Source organism: Panthera onca (assembly GCF_046562875.1).
Source record: "Panthera onca isolate mPanOnc1 chromosome E1 unlocalized genomic scaffold, mPanOnc1 haplotype 2 h2.Chr16_ul_11, whole genome shotgun sequence".
Taxonomy (NCBI): domain Eukaryota; kingdom Metazoa; phylum Chordata; class Mammalia; order Carnivora; family Felidae; genus Panthera; species Panthera onca.
The window spans coordinates 27241-54350 of NW_027675810.1; the positions used below are offsets into that span (position 1 = coordinate 27241).

At 47.5% G+C, this 27110-nt stretch overlaps 1 protein-coding gene and 1 pseudogene across 1 annotated transcript; one reads left to right on the plus strand and one right to left on the minus strand.

Moving 5' to 3' along the window:
• Positions 1 to 1941: 1941 nt before the first annotated feature.
• On the minus strand, positions 1942 to 25742 carry LOC144615327 (integrin beta-3-like). The gene is made up of 10 exons (XM_081794732.1): positions 25584 to 25742; positions 25435 to 25530; positions 24920 to 25009; positions 24077 to 24216; positions 22186 to 22610; positions 16027 to 16249; positions 14762 to 14862; positions 12224 to 12343; positions 6388 to 6554; positions 1942 to 5054 (listed from the first exon to the last, which is right to left on the minus strand). The coding sequence occupies exons 1-10, from the start codon at positions 25740 to 25742 to the stop codon at positions 4989 to 4991; spliced, it is 1587 nt and encodes a 528-aa protein (XP_081650858.1). The 3' UTR covers positions 1942 to 4988.
• LOC144615338 (U2 spliceosomal RNA) lies at positions 13140 to 13294 on the plus strand (annotated as a pseudogene).
• Positions 25743 to 27110: the final 1368 nt, after the last annotated feature.

Here is a 27110-nt window from a genome sequence, read left to right on the forward strand (position 1 = left end):
ACAGCTGATGGAAAATGTCTTCTCTGTGCAAAAGTTTAGAGAGACAGCACTATGGCAGCAATCGCAAGGAACACAATCATGTTAACTGACCTATAATTTTCTTTTCACATGCTAACTATTCTTGGATAGTCTCATTAAGTGGATTTTTAAAAAAATTTTTTAAGTTTATTTTTGTGAAAGAGACAGAGCAAGTGGGGGAGGGGCAGAGAGAGGGAGAGAGAGAGAATCCCAAGCAGGCTCTGCACCATCAGCACAGAGCCCAATGTGGGGCTCAAACTCACAAACTGTGAGATCATGACCTAAGCCAAAACCGAGTCGGACACTTAACCGACTGGGCCATCCAGGCGCCCCTTAAAATTTAACAATATAGATAACCCCAATCACAAGCATTTAAAACTGCCTGTGTGCTTTAGTCAAACTACAAACTATCAGAAATAGATATTTCAAGAAATATGTTACAAAACCAAATAGAAATTATTTTTCAACAAGCATTAAATGGTTTTCTTGCACAGCATATGTTACTGTTTCCTTACATCAGTGTGAAAAATGAAAATTATAGTTGCACTATAATTCCAAGGCAACTTGCTTGTAATTGATCCCGGTGGTCATTACATGGCTGTCACTATAGAGTTCAGACTACACAGGCCAAGAGTTAGGGGATTACAAATATGATTTGATATATAGCTTTTCATTTCATTTTCACATAAAGTCCTCCATTTTACCCAGATATGTAGTCATCAGTTACCATGAAGTAAATAAAACACAGTGTACCTACAAAATTTCACCATAAAAGGTCTCAGTGTGTGTTCACATAATCCTTTTATGACGTCATGCACCGTCATGTTTTTTAAAAATGCACGTTATTTAAGGAATGGAAGACCCAAAGGCAAAGATGATGAGTGTGCCATAAAGTACTTCAACCCCACACTGTCAATGCTCAATACATTTTAAATAGCAAAAAGTGAAGTTGCAAATTCTAGAGTCTTACCCTATAAAGTGATAATGCTAATAATTTCGATATTCATCCCATCTCCTGTGAATTAAAGGTTTTCTTAGATGCCTGCCAAGTATCCTGTTAGTTGGGTTTCTTTCCCTGTGATTTTGATCTAGTACTTCTTTTAGTTTTTCATGGGAATTTGTGGCTGTGAGGGAACCAGAAGCCTCTGATCACTTAATTTGGAAAATGGATCAAAAGTGCATTTTCATTTTGTGTGGGTAGATATTTGGTTCTCTTAATATACCCGCCAAGCTGTATTCATAATCTTTTAGTAACTGAGATGATTTAACTGCAAACTTAGTAAGCCAGAAGGACAGGTAAGTGACTTCTTAAGTCAGTGGTTCTCAAACTTGAGTAAGCAGCAGAATCACAGGGAGGGCTTTGCTGAAACAGAACACCGGGCCCGGCCCCATCTCAGATTTTCTGAGTTAGTAGCCCTGGGGCGTGGCCTGTGCATTTTTATTCCTAACAACTTCCCAGGTGATATGGAGGCTGCTGGTCCTCAAACCACATTTTGAGACCCAATTCCTTAAATAAAAGTTGGGCATTTTTCCCCCTAAAGCTGGGCATTTAAATGATCCTGTCAATAATCTGCCATCAAGCCTTTATTGTACTGATTTATGCCTCCTGCAAACAAAACCTAGGCCAAACTGACAGTCTGTTCTATTGAGATTGCACAAGTTCCTAAAAAATCCCCAATTAAAAGACAAAAAACTCCAACTCTTAGAACAGCAATAACCTACTCAGTTTGAAAACATTATGAAAGTCTAAAGAAACGCTCTGGGTTCTGGAGTAAACTTCAGTCCCCGTGGTGGTCATCATTTGGTTACATTTGGAAACAGGCTTGTTCTAAAATAATCATTTTTGAGGCGATGACATTTACTCTTTTCACCCAAAGAAAACAGAAATAACAACACAGGAAGAACTGGGCAGCCTTAGGTCAATTCTTTTTGGAAAGCACATTTAATTTACTGTTGCACAATTCAAACAGAGGGGGTGGTTAGGAAGTCAGGAAGGCACTTAAGTCATTTCAACCAGGAATACCTAACAAAGAGAGGGATCTTGAAATCATGGATGGTCTAGGAATATCTGAGAGAGAAAGAAGGGATTCGTTATGTGACAACTTGTCAGGAGCATCCCAAGCTTCCCATTACTATCCACACACCCTGAGACTGAACATACATTCTCTCCAGATGAGCTGAGCACAAATAAATAACTTCTTTGGGCTGTGCTGATACCAAAATACTATTTAGATGTTCACCCTACGTGATGCCCAAACTGACTGCCATTTGCTGTCTTGCGAACGCAGCTACAGGTTCTCCCCGCATACAAAGAGTATTGGTCTTTTTTTTTTTTTAATCTTTATTTATTTTTGAGAGAGCGTGAACAGAGAAGGAACAGAGAGAGAGGGAGACACAGAATCCGAAGCAGGCTCCAGGCTCTGAGCTGTCAGCACAGAGACTGATGTGGGGCTGGAACTCACGAAATGTGAGTTCATGACCTCAGCCAAAGTCAAACACCTAACTGAACCACCCGGCGCCTTTTTAAAGCCTAGGAGTCTCTTTCCAGAAGCTCAAAGAGTCCTACTGATTTTTTCATCCTTTAAATATATGTTCTTCCTCCTTTGATATAGTGTCTTCATATAAACCATCTTATCTAAAGAAAAGGTCCAACTACTGCTTTAATGGACTCTTGTCTCAGTAGCCAAAGGGTATAGTTAGGTTCTAAACTTCTGGGATTCATTATCGACCCTCCCCTCCCCCATTTACCCCTCTACTGTACTACCATCCCTTTCAGTAAAGAGTAATCCATGGGTGAGACAAGGCTCAGTCATTTGCCCTACTCCTAATTCCAAGGCTTATTCTCAGTGTTAACACACGAATACAGAATACACATTTCAGCTACTTCTTAATGGATTCCTCTCCCTTATATGTGGATGCAAACGTGTGCAAAGTGAGCTAAGGAATAATAAACTAAGTGGAGCTTAAGTGCTACATTAGGAAATGTGACTGCTAACAAACATTGGAGAAGGGGCTCTAAGAGAGGACAGAATGAGGCTTTTTCATTGAGAAAGGTGATGTGGAATGACATCTGCTCTTGCAAAAGCTGGTCTCTCAGATCTCCCAACTTAACAAAAAAAGTAGTATCAACATCTCATGGAATCTTGACTGTATGTCTGATGCCACAGTAAATCCCAGCATCTCAGATTATCAATATTGAAAGACACCTTCCAGACTGGCTGGTCCAAACTATCATTTTTCAAACTAGAAAACTGAGCCCCGAAGGGAAGGAAGAGAGGCTTGCCTTAATTAAGGGTAAAACTTCCTCAGCTGCAACAATGAGGCCAGGACTTACATTTTCTGATCGTCAGACCACTGTCTATAGCTCTTTCCTTTTTCTTGATGAATGGGGGGTGAGGGTGGTTGTTAATGTTTAGACCAATGTGAACACCAAGGAAGCAACTGCTAGGAGAAAAGAACCACTTGTACCCCTCCTGCTCAGAATGGCCCAGCATGCCCGTGGGGCCATCCCCACAGGCTCCCAGGATGAGAGAGCCCCTACAGATCCAGCAAATGGGCAGCAACTCCCTATGAATGATGCCAAGTGGGAGGGTCTGTATCCATCCCAAGTCTATGTGGGGTTGTTTGTTTGTTTTTAAATATGCTCCTTCCTCCTCAAATAAAACTACAAAATATAATGCAAATGTGTTTCTGTACATGTTCCTTTAGATTAAGCAAGCCTCATCATGGTTTCAGGTGACCCAATGAGAAAAATAAAATAAAATTGCACTTGTGGCCTCTCAGATTAAAGACTGAGTTAAAATGAGGTTGCCCAGCCCGTAGGAGAATAGGCCACACACGCTGATACAACTGGCCCATCATTCTAAATGTGGCACATATGCCCAGCAGACTCAGAGACCCATGGGAATGATTCCTTCACAAGACAGCCAAGAGGTAGATAAGTGCAATCAGCCCCATGGATGGATGTAGCACACAGAAGCACCAGATTGGGTGTAGGGGCGGGGGGGTGCCTTGGACAAGGGGCAGAGGGCCTGAAGGGTGGGGCCAGATCTCTGGCTCTCATCACAGCACTCTCCCTGGGAGGAAAAGCGTCCGGTCATGAAAGAAATTCCCAGTATGTAGCAAATGTCTACAGCAGTGAGAGTGTAGACGTAGCAGGTAAAGAGGTGATGCTGGTCTAAGGGTAACACGCGTCCTCCAATCGAACTTCTAGGGTGGGGTGCCAAGGAGACAAATGTGAAGGGTGATGATTATGAACTGGGGGACTCTGGCACATTCATCCAGGCCATGCATGACCCCTGAGTGGCCTTCCCATCCTCACTCCCAACAGAATTGCTGGCAAGGGCTCCCCTTGTGAGAGAACCATACTGGATTGAGGGGACAGCAAAAGACATAGGCAACTCCGATGGCTGCTCTTGCTTCTGATTTCTCCGTCAGCCTGAGGGAAGGCAAAGGAGATCAAAGTCCAGATGACACGACAAGGCTGCGGAGCCCAGCATTTGCTATCAGAGCTGCTGAGCGTCGGACCCAAGAACCGTCAACTCAAGGCAGAGTCAAGGCCCCTTCCTCTGGAACGAGAGGCTCAGCCCTGCCCTTCTCTTCGGGAGAAATGGCCGGAAAAGGAAAGCTGGCTTCTCAGTGAGGTAATGAACAGTACCTGCTCAGCTACGTGGGTCACCCTAAGGTTAAGCAGGAAGGATCCCTGAAGGAGGCATTCTGCGGACAAAGGCTGAGGAGCTCCACGTGTCTGGACACACCTCAAGTTTTAAATTACACACTCCCCCACATGCAGCACACTCACGCGCACACACGCACAGAGACCCACACCTCCACATACTGACATTCTTGTAACCCACCCCACTCCCAGCCCCCGATCCTGCCCCACGGATTTCGTTCCCTGTAAACATGACAGCAGATGTGTCCACAATTCTGGGACAGCCTGACAGTGAACTGAGGATGACTGCTTGTCATTAAGTGCCCCGGTAGGTGATGTTGGTGAAGGTGGATGTGGCCTCTTTATACAGTGGGTTGTTGGCCTGCGGAGAGAACAGAAATGTGTCTTACAGTGAATTCCTCAATTGTTCCCTGCCCTCAATGATTACATTTCGCCTGAAGAGTTTACCCAAGACACCTTTCTCCGGGCTACACCATCCATGAATCGCTTAGTGCTCATTGTAACCCCATATTCGCTCCTGAGATGGGAGTGGGTAGGAAATAAGAGGAGAGAGAAAGTGGAATGCCATTGTGCTGCTGTTTCGAAGGGGTTGAATTCAACCCATTACTTTTTGGTGATCCCCAAACACCTCAGTACCACTTGTAGCCAGTATCTATTTCCTGCTTCTCTCCTGAACTCTCTCTTTTGCCCTTCTCCAATTTTTTTTTTCTTTTGTTGTGACTATGCTGGCGGATGCGGGCAGAGACGAGAAATGTAGCAGGTGGTAGCTGAAACAGAGAGGATAGCTTTCACTCAAAATAATTTTAATTTGTTCTCATCTCATCCTTCCAAGCGCTACCCACTGTCATGTTAGCAGGAAAAAATAAGACCCTCACTGGGTTGCCCAAATTATTTTCTAACAAAAAGTGATAAATCCCATAAGATCTGGCCGTCTTTAGGAGTCCCATTTCAAGAAATACAACACATTCTCATGTGCCGCTGAGATTCCAGATTTCTACACTGTACGAACAGAAACATCTCAAGTTTCTTGGGACCCTTGAGTACCAAGGCCTGAGGTGACCATCAAATGAGAACAAACTTTCAGCCTCCCGCTAGACATTCATGGACTCAAACAGCCATTTTGGAAGGTCCAGAAAAAAAAGTCAGAATGTGGAAGATGAGCCAAAGGAGAACAGAGCAAAATTAAGTATATAGAAAGTTCTCAATAGATGCTTGATTGAATGCAATCAGAATAAATTGCAGAGAGGATATGTTTTAAGAGGCTGGCCCAAAGAGTCATTTCTATCATAACTTGATTCTCTCCCACAATTGGGCAAGCTGTTGAACGTCTCTGTGCTCAGTTTTCTTATCTACAAACTGGCAATAATAACGTTCCCCACCCCCCATCATTTGTCCTGTCTTCCTCAATTAGAGAATATGTTTCCTTTTGATTATGTCAGTGTCCAGAGCAGAGCTGGGCCCTACCTGTACTCAGTCAGTTCTCACCTATGGGACCTATGGTCACTGTGTGGCAGTGAGAGACTCAGGTGGTTTTCAGGAATAATAAAGACAACAGGACCATCTCCCAATTTCCACAACAGAGACTAACTGGGAAATTATGGTGCTGGCTGAACCTGGCTCCCCTAAGTACCTACTATTTCCAGTTGAGGCTCTCAAACCAATGACTTAAGAAAATGCCCAGCCCCGACTCTTACTGTGTCCCATTTTGCTCTGGCTCGCTCTTCCTCAAATTTAGCAAACTCCTTCCGGTCATGGATGGTGATGAGGAGCTTCCAGATGAGCAGAGTAGCAAGGCCGATGAGCAAAATGGCCCCCATCACTGAGAGTAGGACCACCAGGATGTCAGGACCCTTGGGACACTCTGTCAGGAGAGAGCACAGAGCAGGGACGTTGTAAAGGCAACCTGACCAAGTAAGAAATTACTAGAAATCTCTCTGAGGGAAACAGGGCTTACAAAATAAATCAAAATTTTTAAAGGGGGGGGGGAGCACCAATATTTAAGACAGCAATAATCTGTCCTGAGTAGTTTAAATTAGAGGTCATAAGCAGGTCACCCCCGGTAGAATCTAACCTACTCAAGTGTTTATTAAAAAGTTGATTTTATGTTAACTCTACTGGATTTAAAACAAAAGCTTGATTAAATTTTTATTTTGTTGGCAGCATGGAATAAGCAGGAGATTATCCCCCTAAAACTTCAGATTCTTCTTCTTCCCTTTAAAAACATGAATAAATAGAGGCGCCTGGGTGGCTCAGTCGGTTGAGCGTCTGACTTCGGCTCAGGTCATGATCTCACACTTTGTGGGTTCGAGCCCCGCATCAGGCTCTGTGCTGACTGCTTGCTCAGAGCCTGGAGCCTGCTTCAGATTCTGTGTCTCCTTCTCTCTCTGCCCCTCCCCTGCTCACGCTTTGTCTCACTCTGTTTCTCAAAAATAAATAAAAGTAAAAAAAAATTTTTTAAACATAAATAAAAAGGTCTGGAAACACTGCACCCACAGGGCAGCTCTGGTTAGATGTGAGTAGCTGCTGTCCCCTTTAGATGGGACACATTTTCTAGTTTGCCAGACTTGTCACCACCCTCTTTTCTCCACTAAACAGAGGCAACATGTTAACTTGTCATGGAGGCTGTGCTACTGTGGGTTCTGGAGCTAGACCGCCAGGGTTCGAATCCTGGCTGACAACTTACTTTGCTATGTGACCTTTGATAAACTATTTAACCTTTCTGGGTGTCTGTTTCCTATCTCTCCATGTTTAAAATGGAGAAAGTAATAGCACTGAATTCCAAAACTTATGAAGCATAGTTAAGTTAAATATATACTTTTAAAAATTGTTTTTAACGTTTATTTATTTTTGAGAGAGACAGAGCATGTATGGGGGAGGGGCAGAGAGACAGGGAGACACAGAATCCGAAGCAGGCTCCGGACTCCGAGCTGCCAGCACAGAGCCCAACGCGGGGCTCGATCTCACGAACTGTGAGATCATGACCTGAGCTGAAGTCGAACACCCACTGCGCCACCCAGGCACCCCAACTTATTTATTTTTTTAAGGATTATTTCTTTTTTAGAGAGAGAGAGAGAGAGAGTGCGCATGAGTGGGGGAGGAGCAGAGAGAGAGGGAGACACAGAATTTGAAGCAGGATCCAGGCTCTGAGCTGTCAGCACAGAGCCCAATAGGGGCTTGAACCCACGAACTGCAAGGTCGTGAGCTGAGCTGAAGTAGGACGCCTAACCAACTGAGCCACCCAGGCATCGGGCTCCATGCTGATCATGAAGCCTGCTTGGGACTCTCTCTCCCTCTCTCTCTGCCCCTCTCCCCAACTCGTGCATGCTCTCTCTCTCTCTCTCTCTCTCTCTCCCTCCCACAAAATAAATATTTAAAAAAAAAGAAACCTGTAAAAATAAACAAATAAGTTAAATATATTTAAAGAACTCAGAACACTGCCTAGCACAGACTCAGTGCTCAATAACTATCAGCTACCATTATTACTCGTGTTCTTGTTACACCTGTTTTCACTAATTTATTTACCTAGCTCCTTAGGCATTTGTATTTGTTTCTCTGGTTTGGATATGTACATCTCTGAGGGCTGGGAACCTAATGTCCTTGTTAGCACAGAGACCAGGAAGCCTGCCAACCCAGACAATATTTTGGGTTCCTTCCCAAAATATTTCGTCATCTTTAATCCTAACCCTATTGAAAGCCGACTTCCTGTTCAACCCTAGTCAACAACCAACACAGACAGAGGTGCATCACCCCTCTGAAGACCAAGCTGACTGTGCTCTGCAGAGCTCTGCTTCCCATAAACCACAGGTGTCTGATGGGTGACCTCACTCCAGTAACTTCTCAGGTGTTATGTAATTAGGTGTTTGAATATACGGGTATTGATGGGTCTGGAGAGGTGGTCATGCCTACTTTCCACACTGTCTCCCACCTTCTTCTCTAAACATACACCCTATGCTCACCACACATGACCCAAAAACAACCACCGATGCAGACCCAAGCTGGCTATTTCCCAAGCTACCAAATTATAACCTGTCTATAATTAAAGGAGCATCTGGAGAGAGGCTGTGAGGTTCCAGTGTCTGAGTTCCCAGGAGTGAAGGGCACCAGCTCTTCCGGGAACAACAATTATGAATTCTTGGGAAGAGAGGGCTGACCCTCAAACCTCAGAGTGAAATCTCTTCAATTCTGCATGTCAGTATGGGCAGGACAAGTAGAATGTCAAGAGGTCTTCAGGCAAAAACATCTATTAAGCATTTGTCCTGAAAGGAGTAGATGGCAGGATTCCCGGAAGAAGATGATGAGATCAGCTAGTCTCTAGAGAGCTCTCTCAGCCACGGTGATGAGGACCCATCGTGGAGACCCAAGGTCAGGAAAGACTGGGCAGGGCTGGCAGGTTTGACAAAAGCACAGGAAATCCAGTTAAACTTGAATTTCAGATAAACAATAATTTTTCAGCCTAAGTAGGTACTAAATGTTGAATGGGACATATTGTATTCGACGAGGCAACTCTATCTGGGAGTGATAAGGACCCAGCTCAGCGGAGCCCACTCCACATAGTAGGCTGAACACCACCCAGTCAAGGCCAAGCCCTTTGGCAGTGCTGTCTCTACTGCCTTGCAGTGGCCCAGCCCTTCAGGGAGACCATCCGCAAAGGCATGAGTTGGGGAAGAGAATGAGAATAATCCCCTCCTATGCTCTGGGACCTCAGATGACACATTCTGCACAAAGCCAGAACCCCTGAAAATAGTTGGGGGCGGTAGGTGAGAAGAGAGGTCAAATTCAGAATTCCAGGGCAACAAGATAGGGAATATGGGTCTGGGGTCCCATCTCCTCATGTGGAGGATGGAATCTACATCAGAAAAGCTACTCCACCCCCCACCCTGGGGGGTTATTTGTACCAGCTCAGGTTATCACCATCTTTCTGCCCCATAATTCCAAGTAGTGGATTCCATCTAAGAATATCAAGCCAAAAGATTTTGGTGTTACAGCAGAAGCACCTGCAAGGATTGTTATAGCAGAGATGAAGTAACGTTAAACCCCAAAGCAAGAACGTACTGCCCTTCAAAAATGAGAAAGCACAAAGGTGCAAATAGGGCGGGTGTGGAAAAATCCATGAAACGTGTTAACACAGGTGGGCGGGAAAGTGTGAGGGGTCATGGCCAAATAATCCACATGTGCTCCCCCACAGATACATACCCAGACTCTGCCCTCTCCCCTTCCCATGTCAGCTTTCCCTTGAGTCGCTAAATAAAATTAAGGTCATACCCTTTCCTTTACCTTCCTTCTCCCTTCTGAAGGGTGAGAGCCCTGGGAAAGGCAGGTGAACAATATCACGGTAGGGGGCGCCATGCTCTCCGGTACCCATGCAGCCAGCAACACCCTGGCTGACCCGGATGTAGTAGAGCTTCTTTCCACTGTCACCCGCTTCCTTCTCCAAGCAGCCAAAGTTCTCCGAGCAGGTTATCAACATGTATGCAAGCCTGCCTGTCAACTCGAATAATCAGTCCTAGTAACTCATTCAAAACCCGTTTACTAAGTATCTTCTCTGTAGATGACTGAGCCAAGTATGGAGATATAACGATAGATAAGACAGATGGTTCGTGTGTTCGTGGGGCACGTGATCTACTGAGGGAGATGGGTGATTAAAGAAGCAAGTTAATGGTGGAATGAAGGCCCATCTAAGGGAAACACAGCTGCTCTGGGACTCAAACAGGAGCACCCAACCGAATCAGAAGAAAGGATGATGGAGGAGGTCTGAGAAGGCTCACTAGGGGAAGTGATGTGTCCAAAGCAGAGGCACTCAAATATTGGGGCGTCTCACAACTGCCAGGAGCACTATTCAAGAACACAGAGGCTGGGGACACCTGGGTGGCTCAGTCGGTTAAGTGTCTGACTTTGGCTCAGGTCATGATCTCACAGTTCATGGGTTCGAGCCCTGCGTTGGGCTCAGAGCCTGGAGCCTGCTTCGGATTCTGTGTCTCCCTCTCCCTCTGCCCCTCCCATCTTTCTCTCGACTCGTGCTCCATCTTTCTCTCAAAAAATGAATGAACATTTAAAAATGTAATAAAAAATCAAATAAAAAGAACATAGAGGCTCATGGAAGCAGCATGGGGCTCAGGACTCTCGATTTTTTAGCAAGGGGAACATAGAAAAGTTGGAGACCCACTTTCCTAAAGCAGGGGCCAGCAAGCTATTGTCTGGGAGCCAAATGTGGCTTGCCACCTGTCTTTCTAAATATACTTAGGCTTGTGCATTAAATATAGACTATGGCTGCCTTCCTGTTACAATGGCAGAGTAGTCATGGCAGAGACCACAAGGCCCACAAAGCCTAAAATATTTATTTTGAGACAGAGAAAGCACGAGTGGGTGAGGGGCAGAGAGAGAGAGAGAGAGAGAGAGAGAGAGAGAGAGAGAGAATCCCAAGCAGGCTCCACACTGTCAGTGCGGAGCACAATGTGGGGCTCAAACCGATGAACCATGAGATCATGACCTGAGCTGAAATCAGGAGTCACACACCTAACCAACTGAGCCGCCCAGGTGCCGCCAAAGCCTAAAATATTTAACCCCTGGCCCTGAACAGAAAGTGTTTGCTGGACCCTGGTCTGAAGGAGGATTTGAAGAAATTTCTACAGCTGTAGGAATCAACTGACGAGCAACCAACTGACTTAGTCTCTGCCTTCAGACATTGTTCCTTCACTCATAGAAGCTCCTGTCTACCCCCCGCCTTGGCACAGCCCTTGTCCCTCAGCAGTATCACTATCAATTTACATGTCCCTCTCCCCCTGGCCTGTGAGTGCCACATCTGCTTGATTTATTGTTATATTCCCAGCACCTAGTCTACTGGCTGATATACAATAAGTACTCGAAAATATTTTCTAGTGATTCATCGCTTCGTCTGTTGTGTAAGAGAAAGGAAGGAGACGGGGGTGGTAAGGGGAAGAGAGCTAATCTACTACACTGGATGGCGACAAACCTGTGGTTGGTCTGTGTATGACGGATGAGCTCCTCCTGCTTCCAGAAGGCTGTGAGAGCAAGCACTATCTTTTCAGTGCTCAGAACACCTTGGCTTGGTGCCTCAAAGCCAGTACTGTGTCTCATGGTGACCCTGGTAAGGTCAACACCTCAAAGCATCAGGCCTTCCTCTGAAGCAGCGAACAGGTTGCCCTTGGCAACCACCTGACCTTAAGTGGAGCGGATGCTGAAGAGTCCCAGACTTTAAATTCCTCACTTCTTAATACTGTCACCTCAAAAAAATGCCAGGATGTATTTTGTCCCTTCGTGGGATCCATATCTACCTTCTTCCTTTCCTTACTCACCTTCTTTTTCTGCCTCCTCAATTAGCAAGTCACTTTCTCACAAAGATTGGTATTTAAATATCTCCCACCCCCAGATGACAGGCCCTAACTTACCACTTGTAAGGTAGTCTTAACTTGGCTGTTCTGTGTAAGAGGCGTAATGGGTGGAAATTGCTGCCTAACGTGGCTCTCCCTCTCCCTATAGGTGCAGTGTCAGGGGCCCTGGCGGTTCACGTACCTGGCTCCTCTACCACATAGAGAATGGACTTTCCACTGGAGTCTTCATAGTACTGGAATCTGACAACACAGTCATCTTCATTCTTGTACGTGCAGTTCACTGCATCCTTGCCAGTATCCTCTGAGGAAGGGGAAAATATGGGAGAGTGAAAAACAAGGCAATTCCTGGAAGACGGGGCCATCCCCAAACCCCAGTCATGGGACTTCTGAGAAAGTATGCAACAGGAAACCCTATGCCTGACATTAGGCAAGATGCCTAGACTTGAGATGGCTGTTGTGCCTGGCAATTGCCTCTAGATGACCCTCGCTGCTGAATTTTGTCCCTCCCAGACCCTTTTTGGTTCGTATTCCTTCCCTTGGAAGGGACATGACAGAACACATGACACAGTGTGATTCAAAGCCTGGCTCTACCACCTGTCAGCTGCGTAATATTGGGGAAGTTACTTGACCTCATTGGCTCTTTCTTCATCTATGAAAGGAAAAGGATAACCCACCTCACAACACTGGTAGAGAACTAAATGATGTCAAGTGAACAGTACCTAATAGAGAAGGGTGTTCCCTTCCCTCTCTTTCCTTTCCCTCCTGGCTCAACTATTCTCAATAGTTTGTTGGCAAAGCCCTTACATTTCTTCCGTTTCTGCGTCTGATCCAGTGTTCCTCTCCAGAGCCAGCCTCTCTTCTCTGACTCCCATCACTTTTTTGTAGGCTTCACCCCTTCTAATTCTGAAGCCTCTTATTCTGACAGGGAAACTATAGGTGCCCCTCTATCATTTGCACCACGTCCTATAGTGATGCAACCAGACAGGTAAAACTGACACACGATGATGTTAAGCAAATGCACCAAGATCACAACACAAGTACGTGATGGAACAGAACTAAAACAGGAGTCTCAGAGCACACCAGACTTGAACTCAATGATTGTTTCTCGGCCTTTTGGCTAAGATCAAGTGTAGTATCAGACTTGAACTCAATGAGCCGCCCGAAAACTAGTGGTATAAGAGTACAGTGGAAAGAGTAAGGATTTCCAGATTCATTCTAAGCTTAACTTGTTCGGGCAAGTTATGTAGCTTTCCTGAGATTCAGTTTCCTCATCTGCAAAATGAAGATAACAACAGTACCACAGTTCTACTCTACTAGGTGGCTGAGAAAAAGACAAGATCATGTGTATGAAAAGATACTTGCCTAACTTTTATAAGTTACACAATTCCATACAAACAAGCATTTATCTTTATGATTATCATGGCACGGGGGTGGGGGTAAGAGAAATACTTTCAACTAACCTGAGATTCCCCTCTGGTCTAGGTAATAAAAACATCTCACATCTCTCTCAGCAGTCTTGCCCGCCTGAGCTAATCACAGCATACCGATTCTCCTCAGGAGGAAAAGCCGTCTCTTCAAACTCAATCCCCAAATCATGCCCCTCACCCCCCCCCCCCACCAGCCCCACTTCTGATATTAGCCAAAGGATCCAGAGAGCTGACCCTTTTCTGTAACACCCCAAGCCAGAAGCCGACTGACTGGCTGTGTCTCACTGTGGCTCTCACTGAAAACATGTTTCCTGCCTTCGTGAGAGACAGCTATCTCAGGAGAGATTGCCATCTCCCTAGACCAACCAATGCCTAGCTGACCCAGATAACATCAGATGTGCTGACAGCAACAAAGATTATCCCCTTTTTGGTCAAGGTGAAATTCAAACTACAGGGGCGCCTGGGTGGCGCAGTCGGTTAAGCGTCCGACTTCAGCCAGGTCACGATCTCACGGTCCGTGAGTTCGAGCCCTGCGTCAGGCTCTGGGCTGATGGCTCAGAGCCTGGAGCCTGTTTCCGATTCTGTGTCTCCCTCTCTCTCTGTCCCTCCCCCGTTCATGCTCTGTCTCTCTCTGTCCCAAAAATAAATAAACGTTGAAAAAAAAAAAAAAATTAAAAAAAAAAAAAAAAAAAAAAAAAGAAATTCAAACTACAATGACTGCAGGCAAGAGTTTTGCTCACCACTGTATTTTTATCTGTCTTATTCTAGGAAGGGCTCCAGAGAGCCAAAAAAGGCTACAGCATTATGATTTTAGCTAAAATCCATAAGGGTGAAGGTTTCCCTCCAAACCAGCAGAGCAGTATGCCTGGGCATTGCTGAACACTCTCAGTTAAGTAAACTCAGTAAATGGTTACTAGCCTCCTAAACTGACATCACCTAGCCTAGGTTTCTTCATCCGTAAAATGGGATGCATTGTCTTCCTCTCCCTGGGGAGGTCAAGTTAGGGTTGATTTCTACATACTTTAAAAGTTATCTGTAGGGTCTTGCTGAGTCTGTGGGTGCCGGGAAGCAGCAGAATGGGGAGGGACTGTGGAACAAATTAGCAGAGGGCACAAGAGGACTCAGGGAAGCTGGCCTTTATTAAGTGCCTAGTGTGCATCAGGTCTGTACAACATGCCTTTGAGGCAGGGATTACTCTTCCATTTTACTGATGAGACATAGACACGTTTTGGGATCAACTGAAAACTTCAGCAGCCGCATATGTGCACAATTCTAAGACATGCTGAGCTTACTGAGCTCCTTCACAGGCTCAATCTCATCACGACAGTAACGGCTGCAGGTATTTTCTTTATGTAGGTCTCCTCGGTCAAATTTCTTACACTCCACACACTTCCTAAAAGAGAGACGACACAGAGATTAAGACAAGGGAGGAGAGGGACGCCTGGGTGGCTCAGTCAGTTAAGCATCCGACTTCGGCTCAGGTCATGATCTCGCCGTCTTCGAGTTCGAGCCCTGTGAGTTTGAGCCCTGCGTCAGGCTCTGCGCTGACAGCTCAGAGTCTGGAGTCTGTTTGAGATTCTATGTGTCCCTCTCTCTGCCCCTCCCCAATTGCACTCTGTCTCTCTCTCTCTCTCTCAAAAATAAAGAAACAAAAAAGACGAGAGAGGAGCAAACCTACGTGTGTGTCAGTCCAGCTCTGACATCCACACACCAGAAAGCTGCCCCACCTTGGAAAACAAACACCGAAACAAAAACCCCTGTAAGACAATTCTGGGGGACCCAGAGGGTCGGGTCTGGAGTTCAGGGGTGGGAGTTCCTCCTCACCCAGAGGCAGAGCCTGGCAGGCAGAAGGCCCCAGTCCCCTCATTAAACTTCTTCATGTCCCATCCGAGAGTGTGACAGGAGGTAAGGCGTGTGCCACTTCGAGGAGCCTTAAAGGCAGAACCGGTCATGTAATCTGGGGACCCAGCACAAAAGAAGATGTCAGGCCCCTTGTTCAAAAATCCCTAAGCATTACAAGACAGTGCCAGCAGAGCGGTAAACCAAGCATGGGGCCCTTCTAAGCACAGGGCTCTGTACAAATGCACAGGTTGCATGCCTATGAGCCCAGCCCTGCTGAAAGTGGCAAGAGAAATGGCAGGAGCTTCCCCTGACCCCAGATGAGTGGAGTTTGTACTAGCGAACATCTCCTGTTTCACAGAATCCTTCATAACTCCAGCCCAACTCTCCCACACGATCGGAACATGAGAACGTTCCCCAGAAGTTCCCTGGTTTAGCCTTCCTCCCAACTCAGGGATTCAGGATGCCATCCCAGGAGAGGGGTTTCTCCAACTGGAGTCCAGCGGGTGCTACTTTGGCCCCTGCATGGTTGGCTCTCCCTCCCTCTTTGCCCAAACTTTTCCGTGGGAAGAGGAAAACTAGCCTCTTAGCTGCAGCGGACGCCTCCTCCTGAAGCTTTGGTGAGTAAGAACCTGGAGGGTTGGGGATTCTAGCCTGGGGGACCCCCTCCCTCCTTCTAGCACCCGACTGGCTCCAACTCACTTCTCTGCCCACTCACTTCTTAAAGGTGCAGGCGTCAGGGCAGGTGGGGCACTTCTCACAGGTGTCCCCGTAGGAGCCGGGCTGGATGCACTTGCAGCTGCCGCACTTACACTCGCCCCGGCCGCTGCACAGCAGCCCGTTGCTGGACATGCAGGTGTCGGTGCGCGTGGTACAGTTGCAGTAGAAGCCGGTCCAGTCGGAGTCACACAGACAGTCCCCACAGCTGCACTGGCCGTGACCTGAAAGCACACAGCCCGAGGGGGCGGGCAGCAGGTGAGGGGCCCCAACCCGTGGCTCAGCCTGCTCTCCAGCTTTACCCTCATCCACCCTCCTCCCACGGCCACTCATTAACACCCCACGGAAGCGTCACCACCTTCTATCCTTCTAGCCTCATGCTGCTAGCTCTGCCTTGACGCCCTTTCGTCCTGTGATCGCTACCAAACTCCCACTTACCTTTCGAAGCTCAACTCAAAAGTTCCTTCCCCTCCATAACTTTTTCTGACCTCCCCGGAGCAAATTGTCTACTACGTGTTCTCCCAGCACTTACATATGCCTCTATTTTAACCCTCATGACCAGCCCATTTGCTTGCCTATCTGTTTCTCTTTCTAGATTTTGAGCTCCACAGTGAGAGAGGACATATCAATTTGTCCGTCGGCAGGGATTAGCGTAACGTCTGAAATACAGTAGGCATGCAATTAATGTTTCTTTATCCATTTATGCAACAAATATTTATTGAGCTCACACTGGGCACTGGAGATTCGGCAGTAAATGAGACAGGAAAGGTCCCTATTACCGTGGAGCTTGTGTCCTAGTTAAGTTCCTGGGTAGGGTGCCTGGTGGCTCAGTTGGTTAAGCATCTGACTCTTGATTTCAGCTCAGGTCATGATCTCACGGTTTGGTTAGTGAGGTTAAGCCCTGCATCAGGCTCTGGGCTGACAGCCTGGAGCCTGCTTGGGATTCTCTCTCTCCCTCTCTCTCTCTCTCACACACAAAATAAGTAAATAAACATTAAAAAAGAAAAAAAAATCCTGGGAACCACACACACATTCACCAGCATGTGCCCTGTGTTGTATCATCACAGTACTGCAGAGAGCCATCAGCCCTAGTAGGAAAGACCTACTCACTTTACTGCATGAATGTAGGAATGGGAAAGAGAGATTGGGGTAGGGGGTAGATTGGTTAAATGCAGGTGTTAACTCTCAGTGCTACATCCCCCTAATCACTTAACAAGGCTTGAAAACTTGGCTCTCCCAAACTCAGAAGAAAGGGTGACTCATTCTCAAGGATTCCGAATCAGGAAGAAGTGGATGAATAATAAAAATCTGACTGTTAATCAGAGGAAAGGCAGGGAGCCAAGGGGAAGTAACCTCAACGGGTCTCAAAATCATGTCACTGTGTGAGCGGATGGGCCCCAAGATGGTGGAGGAGAGCGAGGTGCATAGGCTCAAACAGACACTAGCTGGCATCTTCTGCTCCCCAGGGACCCCAGTGGGTCTGACTAGAGGCCCTTGGTCAATGAGTCTCTCTGCCAGTGATCCTAGCACCATCCTCTATTCAAGACTCAGACACACCTTTGCTGCCTTGGAAAGAGATGTCTGCTTCTTTCTGGATGGCAAACATAAGGTCAGCTGCCCCAGCTCCAAATATCTGGAGAGTAGAGCCCGCTCCACCCGGAGGCAAAGGGAATGGTCTTGTGTAACCTTTGTCCACCAGTCATTGGCCCAGGTCTGAGGGCAAGACAGCTCCTGTCAGCTGAAGATAATTCCAAGGAAGGGGCAGCTGTGAGCCATTATCAGCAGCCCTAACAGCAGCTGGAGGGGCCCCACAGTGTCTACTACAAGCAGCTTTCAGTGATGGCTCCCGAACAGGGAAAGGCAGACGCCACAGAGGTCTGGCAGCACCCGGAGGCCTCCGCCTCCTCAGAAACCCTTGTCCCATAGTGTTTCCTTTGTGAGGCCAAACAAAGTAACCTTTGAGAAGATGGTCTGCCAGGCCAGCCACGGAGCGAGGCTGGAAGTAGAGTGGCGGGCCGGAGCCGGCAGGCCGAGCCCGAGCCCTGGCAGGGTCAGCCCTCAGAAGGAAGCTACAGTGCGGTAATGTCACAGGACTGGCATCCCTCCAGCAAAAGGGTGGCTGAGCCTGGGTTCACAGCAAAGTCAGAGGAGGAGGGTGAGAAATGAAGAGAGAGTGTAAGAAAGAGGAGGGAAATAGAAAAGAAGGCAGCAGGGGAGGGGTGGAGATGAGGGAGGGGGAGGGGTAAGGGAGGAGCAAGTATTTTAGGTCAGAGGGAATGACCTCTCCCTATAGAGCGTGACTCCCAGGCCGATGTCAGCCCCACTCCTCCCTGCCTTATGAGCCGACCCTTTGTCTGACATCCTACTTCCTCCATGAAGCCACCCAGGCCTCCTCTGTTCACACTGGGTCTCTCTCCAGGAGACTCCTATAACATTCCCCAGGGACAACTCACTTCTTTTCTTTAATTTTTTAAAAATGTTTTATTTATTTTTGAGAGACAGAGTGAGAGTGGGTGGAGGGGCAGAGAGAGGGGAAGACACAGAATCGGAAGCAGGCTCCAGGCTCTGAGCTGTCAACACAGAGCCCAACGCGGGGCTCAAACTCACAAACCACGAGATCATGACCTGAGCCGAAGTTGGACGCTTAACCAACTGAGCCACCGAGGCGCCCCAAGGACGCCTCACTTCTAAGATCTGGCACGTTCTGCCTCATGTTGTGAATTATCCTCAGGTAAGTTAATTAAGGGCAAAACTGTCTTATTCATGCCTCCCTATCCCACAACACTACAGCACAGAACCTGGCTCAGGGGTGTCTGATCAATCTATGCTCATGGATGTCCCTCGGGGAGAAGGATGAGTCCCTCGGGGAGTCCCTCGGGGAGAAGGATGCACTCCCTGATGTTTCCGAAGGAAGTGCTGATAACAGATGACCACAAAAGACCATGCCTCCAGCGGGGAGGGGGAAGGCCAGAGGCTGGGGAAATGGCTAAGTCATAGCATGCCCCCCTCGTGAGCCACTGCTTGCAGCAAAGAACAGACCAGGCCAGCAGCCCAGGGAAGAGACAATGGTGAACTGGTCTACAAACTGAGTGGTCAGGAATCACGCATGCCCCCTGTTCACCCGTGTGGACTGAGCGCCTGGCACAGAACAGGTGCTCAATAAGTGTGTGTCCCTGAGCATCCGTCACTGGGGAGTGTGACGGCAGCACCACAGGATCCAGACCTGCAGCCAGTAGGCACACAACACCCGGGCTGGCAGTGGGGGAGGGAGGCCTCTGAGCTGCTGCCTGGGGTTCCCTCCTGAATTGGGTGGAGCGCATTGCTGACGAGCTGTGCTTGCACCAGTGAGAGGCAGGAAGCAGGCTGCTGAACCCGATGGCTTTGTTTCGCAGCATCGGTGGGGCCAGCAGCTGAAGGAAACACACTCTGCCCGCGGTCCCTCCCACCCTGCCTCATACCAGACCAGGAACCAGGAGGCTTGGAGGACAAGTGGCCCTCCCTCTGTCCCTGGTGCCCCCAAGGGGCTATCTGTAGGCCTCACGTAGGACAACCCTCTTCCCCTCAGCCCCACCCTACTCCCCGTGGTCTCCCACATCAAACTTACCATTCCTTTTGGTACTCTGAATATGATGTAAGTACTATTCACTAGTAAAATGAGCTGAAATGCCTCCCTCGCCCTCTAATTCAAACTGCTGTTGGGGGGTCCGTGCCTGATCTCTTTCTCCCCTAATCTCCCTGCTACCATTTTTTTCCAATCTCTGTCAAATTTTGCTGACATGAATAAAGGAAACAATGTTGTAGATAATAAAAAGAAGTCTTTTTTATGTGACTTGGGCATGTTTTAGAATGACATAGATTTATGGGGCACCTGGGTGGCTCAGTCAGTTAAGCCTCCGACTTCAGCTCAGGTCATGATCTTAAGGTTTGTGAGTTCGAGCCCCATGTCGGGCTCTGTGCTGACAGCTTAGAACCTGGAGCCCACTTCGGATTCTGTGTCTCCCTCTCTCTCTCTCTCTCTGCCCCTCCCTCACTCATGCTCTGTCTCTGTCTCTCTCTCTCTCTCTCTCTCTCTCTCTCAAGAATAAATAAACATTAAAAAAAATTTTTTAAGTTTTTTTAGAATCAAATTGTTTTTTTAACATTTCTTATTGAGAGACAGAGACAGAGCATGGGCACAGGAGGAGCAAAGAGAGAGGGAGACACAGAATCTGAAGCAGGCTCCAGGCTCTGAGCAGTCAGCACAGAGCCTGACGCAGGGCTGAAACTCACAAACTGCAAGATCATGACCCGAGCTGAAGTAGGATGCTTAACCAACTGAGCCACCAGGTGCCCCCTTTTTAATTTTTTTTTAAAAGAATGACATAGATTTACCTTTCTAATCAAGTTTTCATATACATATATATACATATATATATATATATATATATATATAAATTTTAAAGTTTATTTATTTGAGAGAGAGAGCGAGCTCAAGCAGGAGAGGGGCAGAGAGAAAGGGAGAGAGAATCCTAAGCAAGCTCCACAGTGTCAGGGAGGAGCCCATCGTGGGGCTTAAACTCACAAACCCTGAGATTGTGACCTGAGCCGAAATCAAGAGTCAGTTAACCATCTGAACCACACTGGCAGCCCTTTCTAATCAAGCTTTCTTAAAGGCAGATGTTAAAGTGAACATCTGGTTGGATTAGTTCGGCTCCTTTAAGCCCCATTGCAAAGGAAGCCAATCTCCGCCATAGATTTGATCACCAAAGAAGCCAATTATAATCTGTGTTAATTAACCACACAATACACCCATAAACCAATCCTAAACAACTTGCAAATGTCTTTGATCTCTCTGTCACAAGAGGAGACATGTGCTCAGAGACCATAATCCAGCGAAAACCTATCCCCAGTGCCCCAGGAACTACTCAGGCTGCCTAGTTGCCTCTGCAAGTATTGTCAGCACATACAGACGACATTCACATTAGTTCCACTTGGTCTAGCTGGGGAAGTAGCCTAGGAGCAGTCTTTAGGGCAAGGAAAGACCAGGTTGAGATTTTCCGTGGGCCTCAAGACTTTACTGAATTTTGTAATGAGAAGGACAAAAAGTATCCTGCAGGTAGAAGGAGCCAAAATCGTAACCCCCAGTTTGCAGGCTGGGCCTCTCAATGGCAATCCTTTCCCATGTCTGTGCTGTCCAGCATGCCACGAGCCACGTGGAGCTCCTGAGCAACAGAGGAAATGAATTTTTCATTTTTCATTTATTTTTTAAATTTTTTTAAGTTCATTTGAGAGAGAGGAAAAAAAAAAAAAACCTCCAATGGGGGAGGGGCAGAGAGAGAGAGAGAATCCCAAGCGGGCTCTATGCAGTCAACACCCTGGCAGTGCAGTCAGAGCTTTAACCTACTGAGCCACCCAAGCGCCCCTCATTTTTCATTTAACTTAAATTTATTTAAATTTTATTTAAGTTATAATTCAATGTGACTAATTTACAAATAAATAGCCACACGGGGCTACTATATCTGACAGCACAGATCTAGAATCCAAAACGTTATAGTGCCAATAGCGATAACAAAATAGTGCCAGCATGTAAAAAGAGCTTATGATTTTCCACTCATTGTTCCGAGTGTATTGGCTGTTAAACGTGCTCCATTGCCTTGCTTTTTTACTATTTTCCAAGTCTTGTCATGAAAAGACAAATTCATGTAAAATAATTACTACCAACTTTACTACGCATTCTGATACCATGCAGTTTCCGAATCTGTAACTACTAAAAATCTAATTACCAGCAGCCAGAGATTTTTTTTTTTAACCTAAAAAGGGAGTTGTTCCGCATCCTTGAAATGATCAAGAGCCAGTGATTTAAAGTATTAGCAGGATGGCAGGTGGAAGAAAAGAAAATAACGGTCTTCACCTTCAGGCTCCCCCACTCGTTCCCATGCTCCAGGAGAGCAGAGGCTCCCTTCCGCTGTGTACCCCAGGAGCAAGGACGCGGGGAGCAGAGCGGAATTACAGAGAACCTCCTTCCTGTCTTCTGCCGTTGGAGTGGAAGGACCATCCACTCGGCTCTGCCTGCTGGGCCTTCCTGTGCCCACCTAAGCCCTGGCCTAAGTTTCCAGAGGCTGTGGATGTGCGAGCGAGCGTGCGCGGGTACAGGGGCGGGAGGGTGTGCAGTTTCACTCACCTGAGCACATCTCCCCCTTATAGCGGACGCAGGAGAAGTCATCACACTCGCAGTACTTGCCCGTGATCTTGCCAAAGTCACTGCTGTGGCAGACGCACTGGCCACACAGGCACTCGCCCCGCTGGCTGCAGGCGGGCTGGCCCTCCCGGGGGCTGCACTCTTCCTGCTGCGAGGGGCGGTAGTCCTCTTCGGAGCACTCGCACTGGGACCCCAGCCACCCGGGCCCGCAGCGGCACACCCCACACTCAAAGGTCCCGTTGCCATTGTTGCAGCGGCGGCTGTAAGGCTCAGCATGGGCCTGGCACGCACAGTCACAGTCGAAGGTGACCTGAACGGTGAGGCTGTCTTTGAAGCCTACAGGCTTGATGGTGAAGGACTTCTCCCTCTCCTGCGGGCAGCCTCGCACCTTGGCCTCAATGCTGAAGCTCACCTGGGTGGAAAGGAAGACCGCATTCAAACACAGGCGCACCCTGTTATCACTCCAGCCCTGGAGGGAAAGAAGCCCCGCCCTGCCCCGCCCTGCCCCGCCCTGCCCTGCCCGGGAATATCCAAACTGGGTGTCTCATCCCCCAGCAACCTGGAGTTCCTCAGCCTCCAAATGACCAAGGTCTGCAAAGCAAAAAGAAAAGCCTGGGGACAGTTGTCCAGTTGTATCTGGTTGGGTGCACAGACATAATTTACAGTCAGGAGAGAGGTTGGTTTTGGTTTTTTTTATATATATATCTATTTTTTGGGAGACTGCAAGTGGGGGAAGGGCAGAGAGAAGGACAGAGGATCTGAAGCAGGCTCTGCGCTGACAGACTGACAGCAGTGAGCCTGAGGTGGGGCTCGAACTCACGAACTACAAGATTATGACCTGAGCTGAAGTTGGATGCTCAACCAACTGAGCCACCCAGGTGCCCCTGGATATGTGTGTGTGTGTGTGTGTGTGTGTGTGTGTGTGTGTGTGTGTGTGTGTGTTTTAATTCCACCTGTGAAATAAGCCAGCTCAAGCAGAACAGAACCTGTGATCTTATAAAAATTCTTCTCTGGCCAATGAAGCCAGCTGGACTGATTATACACAAGGTCAGTCAGCCAGACACACAAAGCACTATATGGCACCACACGATGCCACACAGTGACCAAAGGCTCAGGATCTACTGTTTAATTTCCATATAGTACATCATCACTTGTGCAGTCAAACACCTTTCCGGCCAATATTTCTTAGACAGGATCTGTGCACATGTTCTAGAATATAGATAGGTGTACGGACAGATGGATGGACCTAGATACAGAAATGATAGAGATACAGGTGATACCGGTGATAGAGATATAGCTATCCCCCTTTCTGCTTCCCTCCCTCTTCACCAACCCCTCCCCCCATCGGCAGAAGCAGAAGAGAACCAGTAAGGAAAGAAAGCCATAGAGGCCACAGAGGGACCTGAGAGGCAAAATGAACATTTGCGTTCTGGAAGTCTATGACAGTGGGTATTTGGTATTTTTGCCTGTTCCATTTGCTGTTGAATCTCCAGCAGCGAATGATGCCTGGCACAAAGTTGGCGCTCAGCAACTATCGGTAGATGTGACTGCCATTTCACATTGTAGAGGAAAGACAGGTATTACCTTAGGGGAGGCTGGAGACTGGGCCAAAGGTAAGAAATATTTTCATTTGCAATCAGCTGTGCATAAACAAACAGAGGTAAGCTAAACGCAAGTTTTTTAAAGATCTCCACGTAGCGGAGAAGTTTAGACAACAGGAGTCAGAGGAAAAGGTTGGCAGCTCCGTTATATCCAACTTGTAATGACCTTCGGGAAGAAGGTGCAGGGGAGGAATGGAAGGGTGCCCACAGACGCTCAGGGGCAAAGGCCAGGGCCAGAGCTGAAGCTTCAGCCCCTGCCCAGCCCAGCCCACCTCACCGTGTCTCCAATCTTGAGTCCGACACAAGACTTGAGCCCAGGGATGACCTCGTTGTTGAGACAGGTGGCGTTGAAGGATAGAGACAGCTCCTCGGGGAGGTCCCGCACTTCCAGCTCTACTTTAGAGCGGATTTTCTGAGCAGAAAGGGGGCAAAAGAAGGTTAAGGAGATGAGCCGAGAGGAAGTAGACAGGAACCAATTCCACCCCAAGTAAAATACCAGGTGGCCATGGACTCACCGCGGCAGTGCTGGGTGCTGGGGTTTGCTTAGAAGCTGCCAGAGGAGAGCATCCTTAGGAGCCTATTTCTTACAATATTTCCTGCCCAAGGTCTGCTCCTCTCTCTCTCTCTGTGCCCCCTGGTGTCTAGTTGAATCTGGGTAAAATCTAAACCAGCCACACCCTCCTGCAAGCCTCAGAGACATGCAAAAAGGGAGGGCTAGCACTGGTCACCTTGGATAGTAGCTTTTTTTACCTAATTTTTAACCAACCTCATCTTCCCCTTGGCTCAGCTCCCTCTTCTCTCTATTGTTGGAGCCCTATCCCTCACCCTGTCCTTCCTCATCACCACCCCCAACCTCTCTTTCCTTTCCACCTTCTCTAAGCTCTTCCACCCACTGCTCCTGACACTCCCTGGCAATTCTTTCTGAGCCATTTCCCTCTCAGAAGGCTGCATTCCTCCCAGTGCTGGCCATCAGCCAGCCTCTAGAAGAATAAGAGGAAGGCAGTGAAGGCTGCATCGTGGACTCACATCCAGGACTCCAAAATCTGCGTTCCCTCCTGGGGAATGCCGAGTGAGGTGGGTTCTTAGCAGACCCAACCCCAGTGCGAGACACTTACCCCATAAGCATCAACAATGAGCTGAAGGACGTTGCTGGAATTGGCAGACAGAACCCCCACTGTCGTCCCTGGGATGAGCTCGCTATAGTTCTAGAAGGTAAGACAGAGAGATGTGCAAGGCTGACTAAATGAAGAGGGTGATCTCAAAAGCCCTCCCCAAATCAGAATGAGGGTCTTGAAACGAAGATTGAGGGAAGGATGGGATATTTTACTTGTCACTTCCAGGAACAAACCTAGCAGTTTTGCAGCCCTGAGAAAAATTATAAAGAACTTCTCACACCCCTCTCCCCCAATAAATTACTCCCCTCCAGCACCACAAACACCAACACACCCATCCCGTGAGGTTCAAGGTTGGAGGAGAGAGACCATAAAAAGGAGCCATTTGCCCCTGGGAATAGGCTGGAGGAGGGGCTTTCCTGGTTGGGAAGCATGGCCCGTGCTAGTGTGCCTGGGTTCCCAGAGACGGCTCCACCCAATACAGACCCCACTCCCGAAATCCCTGAAGGCACAGTCACCTGGTAGAGACTGACTACATTTTCCGTTACAGCAAAGATCAAATTGATGTTTTTCTGGGATAGCTTCTCGGTCATCAGCCCCAGAGAGGGATACTCCTGTAAAATGGGAGGATGTGGAAGTCAGTTAAGAATTCACCTGAATTCTACACCTTAGAACTTGGCTGATTTGGGCTGTGGCCCAGACGGTGGTGGTGCTGAAACCTTTTCACGCCATGATCAGTGTGAGGCAATGGACTAAGTGGCAACGCAAACCCAGTTGTGAACTCCAGGGACAGATGAAGAGGCAAAGGCTGGTCAAAGCCAAGCATCTCAGGGCACCTGGCTGGCTCAGTTGGTTGAGTGTCTGACTCTTGATTTTGGCTTAGGTCATGATCTCACAGTTCATGAGACTGATCCCCGCATCAGGCTCTGCACTGACAGCGTGGAGCCTACTTGGGATTCTCGCTCCCTCCCTCCCTCTCTGCCCCTCCCTGCACACTGCGTGTGCTCTCTCTTTCTCTCAAAATAAATAAATAAACATTAAAGAGAACCCAGGCAGCTCAGTTGGTTGACGGGGTCATGATCTCACGGTTTGTGAGTTGAAGGCCCTCATCAGGCTTGCTGCTGTCTGCACAGAGCCCACTTCTGATCCTCTGTCTCCGTCTTTCTGCCCCTACCCCACCCATGCATGCGCACGTGCGCGCTCTCTCTCCCTCTCTCTCTCAAAAATAAATAAAACGTTTAAAATAAATAAGCATAGGGGTGCCTGGGTGGCTCAGTCGGTTGAGCATCCGACTTCGGCTCAGGTCATGATCTCACGGTCCGTGAGTTCGAGCCCCGCATCGGGCTCTGTGCTGACGGCTCAGAGCCTGGAGCCTGCTTCCGATTCTGTCTCTCTCTCTCTCTCTGCTCCTCCCCCGCTCACACTGTCTCTCTCTCCTTCAAAAATAAATAAACATTAAAAAAAATTTTTTTTTGGGGCGCCTGGGTGGCGCAGTCGGTTAAGCGTCCGACTTCAGCCAGGTCACGATCTCGCGGTCCGTGAGTTCGAGCCCCGCGTCAGGCTCTGGGCTGATGGCTCGGAGCCTGGAGCCTGTTTCCGATTCTGTGTCTCCCTCTCTCTCTGTCCCTCCCCCGTTCATGCTCTGTCTCTCTCTGTCCCAAAAATAAATAAAAAAAAACGTTGAAAAAAAAAAATTAAAAAAAAGGAATTGAAGATGTAAAGCTGAGGGCTATCACTCTTGCCAGCCTCAATTTTCTTAATGAATTAAAAAAAATCTGGTTGAAAAAAATGATGTTCAATGAATGCTTAGGGAATTCTGGTACTGGAGGCAAACATTATGTAGTTCTAAACAATAGTAGGTTGACTTTTGATGAATGAACTTCCAATTTAGTTTTTTCTATTTATTAAGTTCTCTGAATCACTGCTAATCATTTATATTTTTTCCCATGTAAACATGAAATTTGATATTTCTCTTCCTGAAAATTTCGAATATGACAAGAAAGTGTGGTGCTTTACTTCCAAGATAGAACATCAGATTCAACTGCTAAAATAAAGATTGAGGTCCAAAAAAGCATACATTTGCAATCAGTACATATGACAGATGGCAGCATTCAAATTCATATCTTGGAAACAGTATAAAATGAAGATCTCATATTCATTTGTATTCTTATTATGTTTCTCACTCACCTTTAAG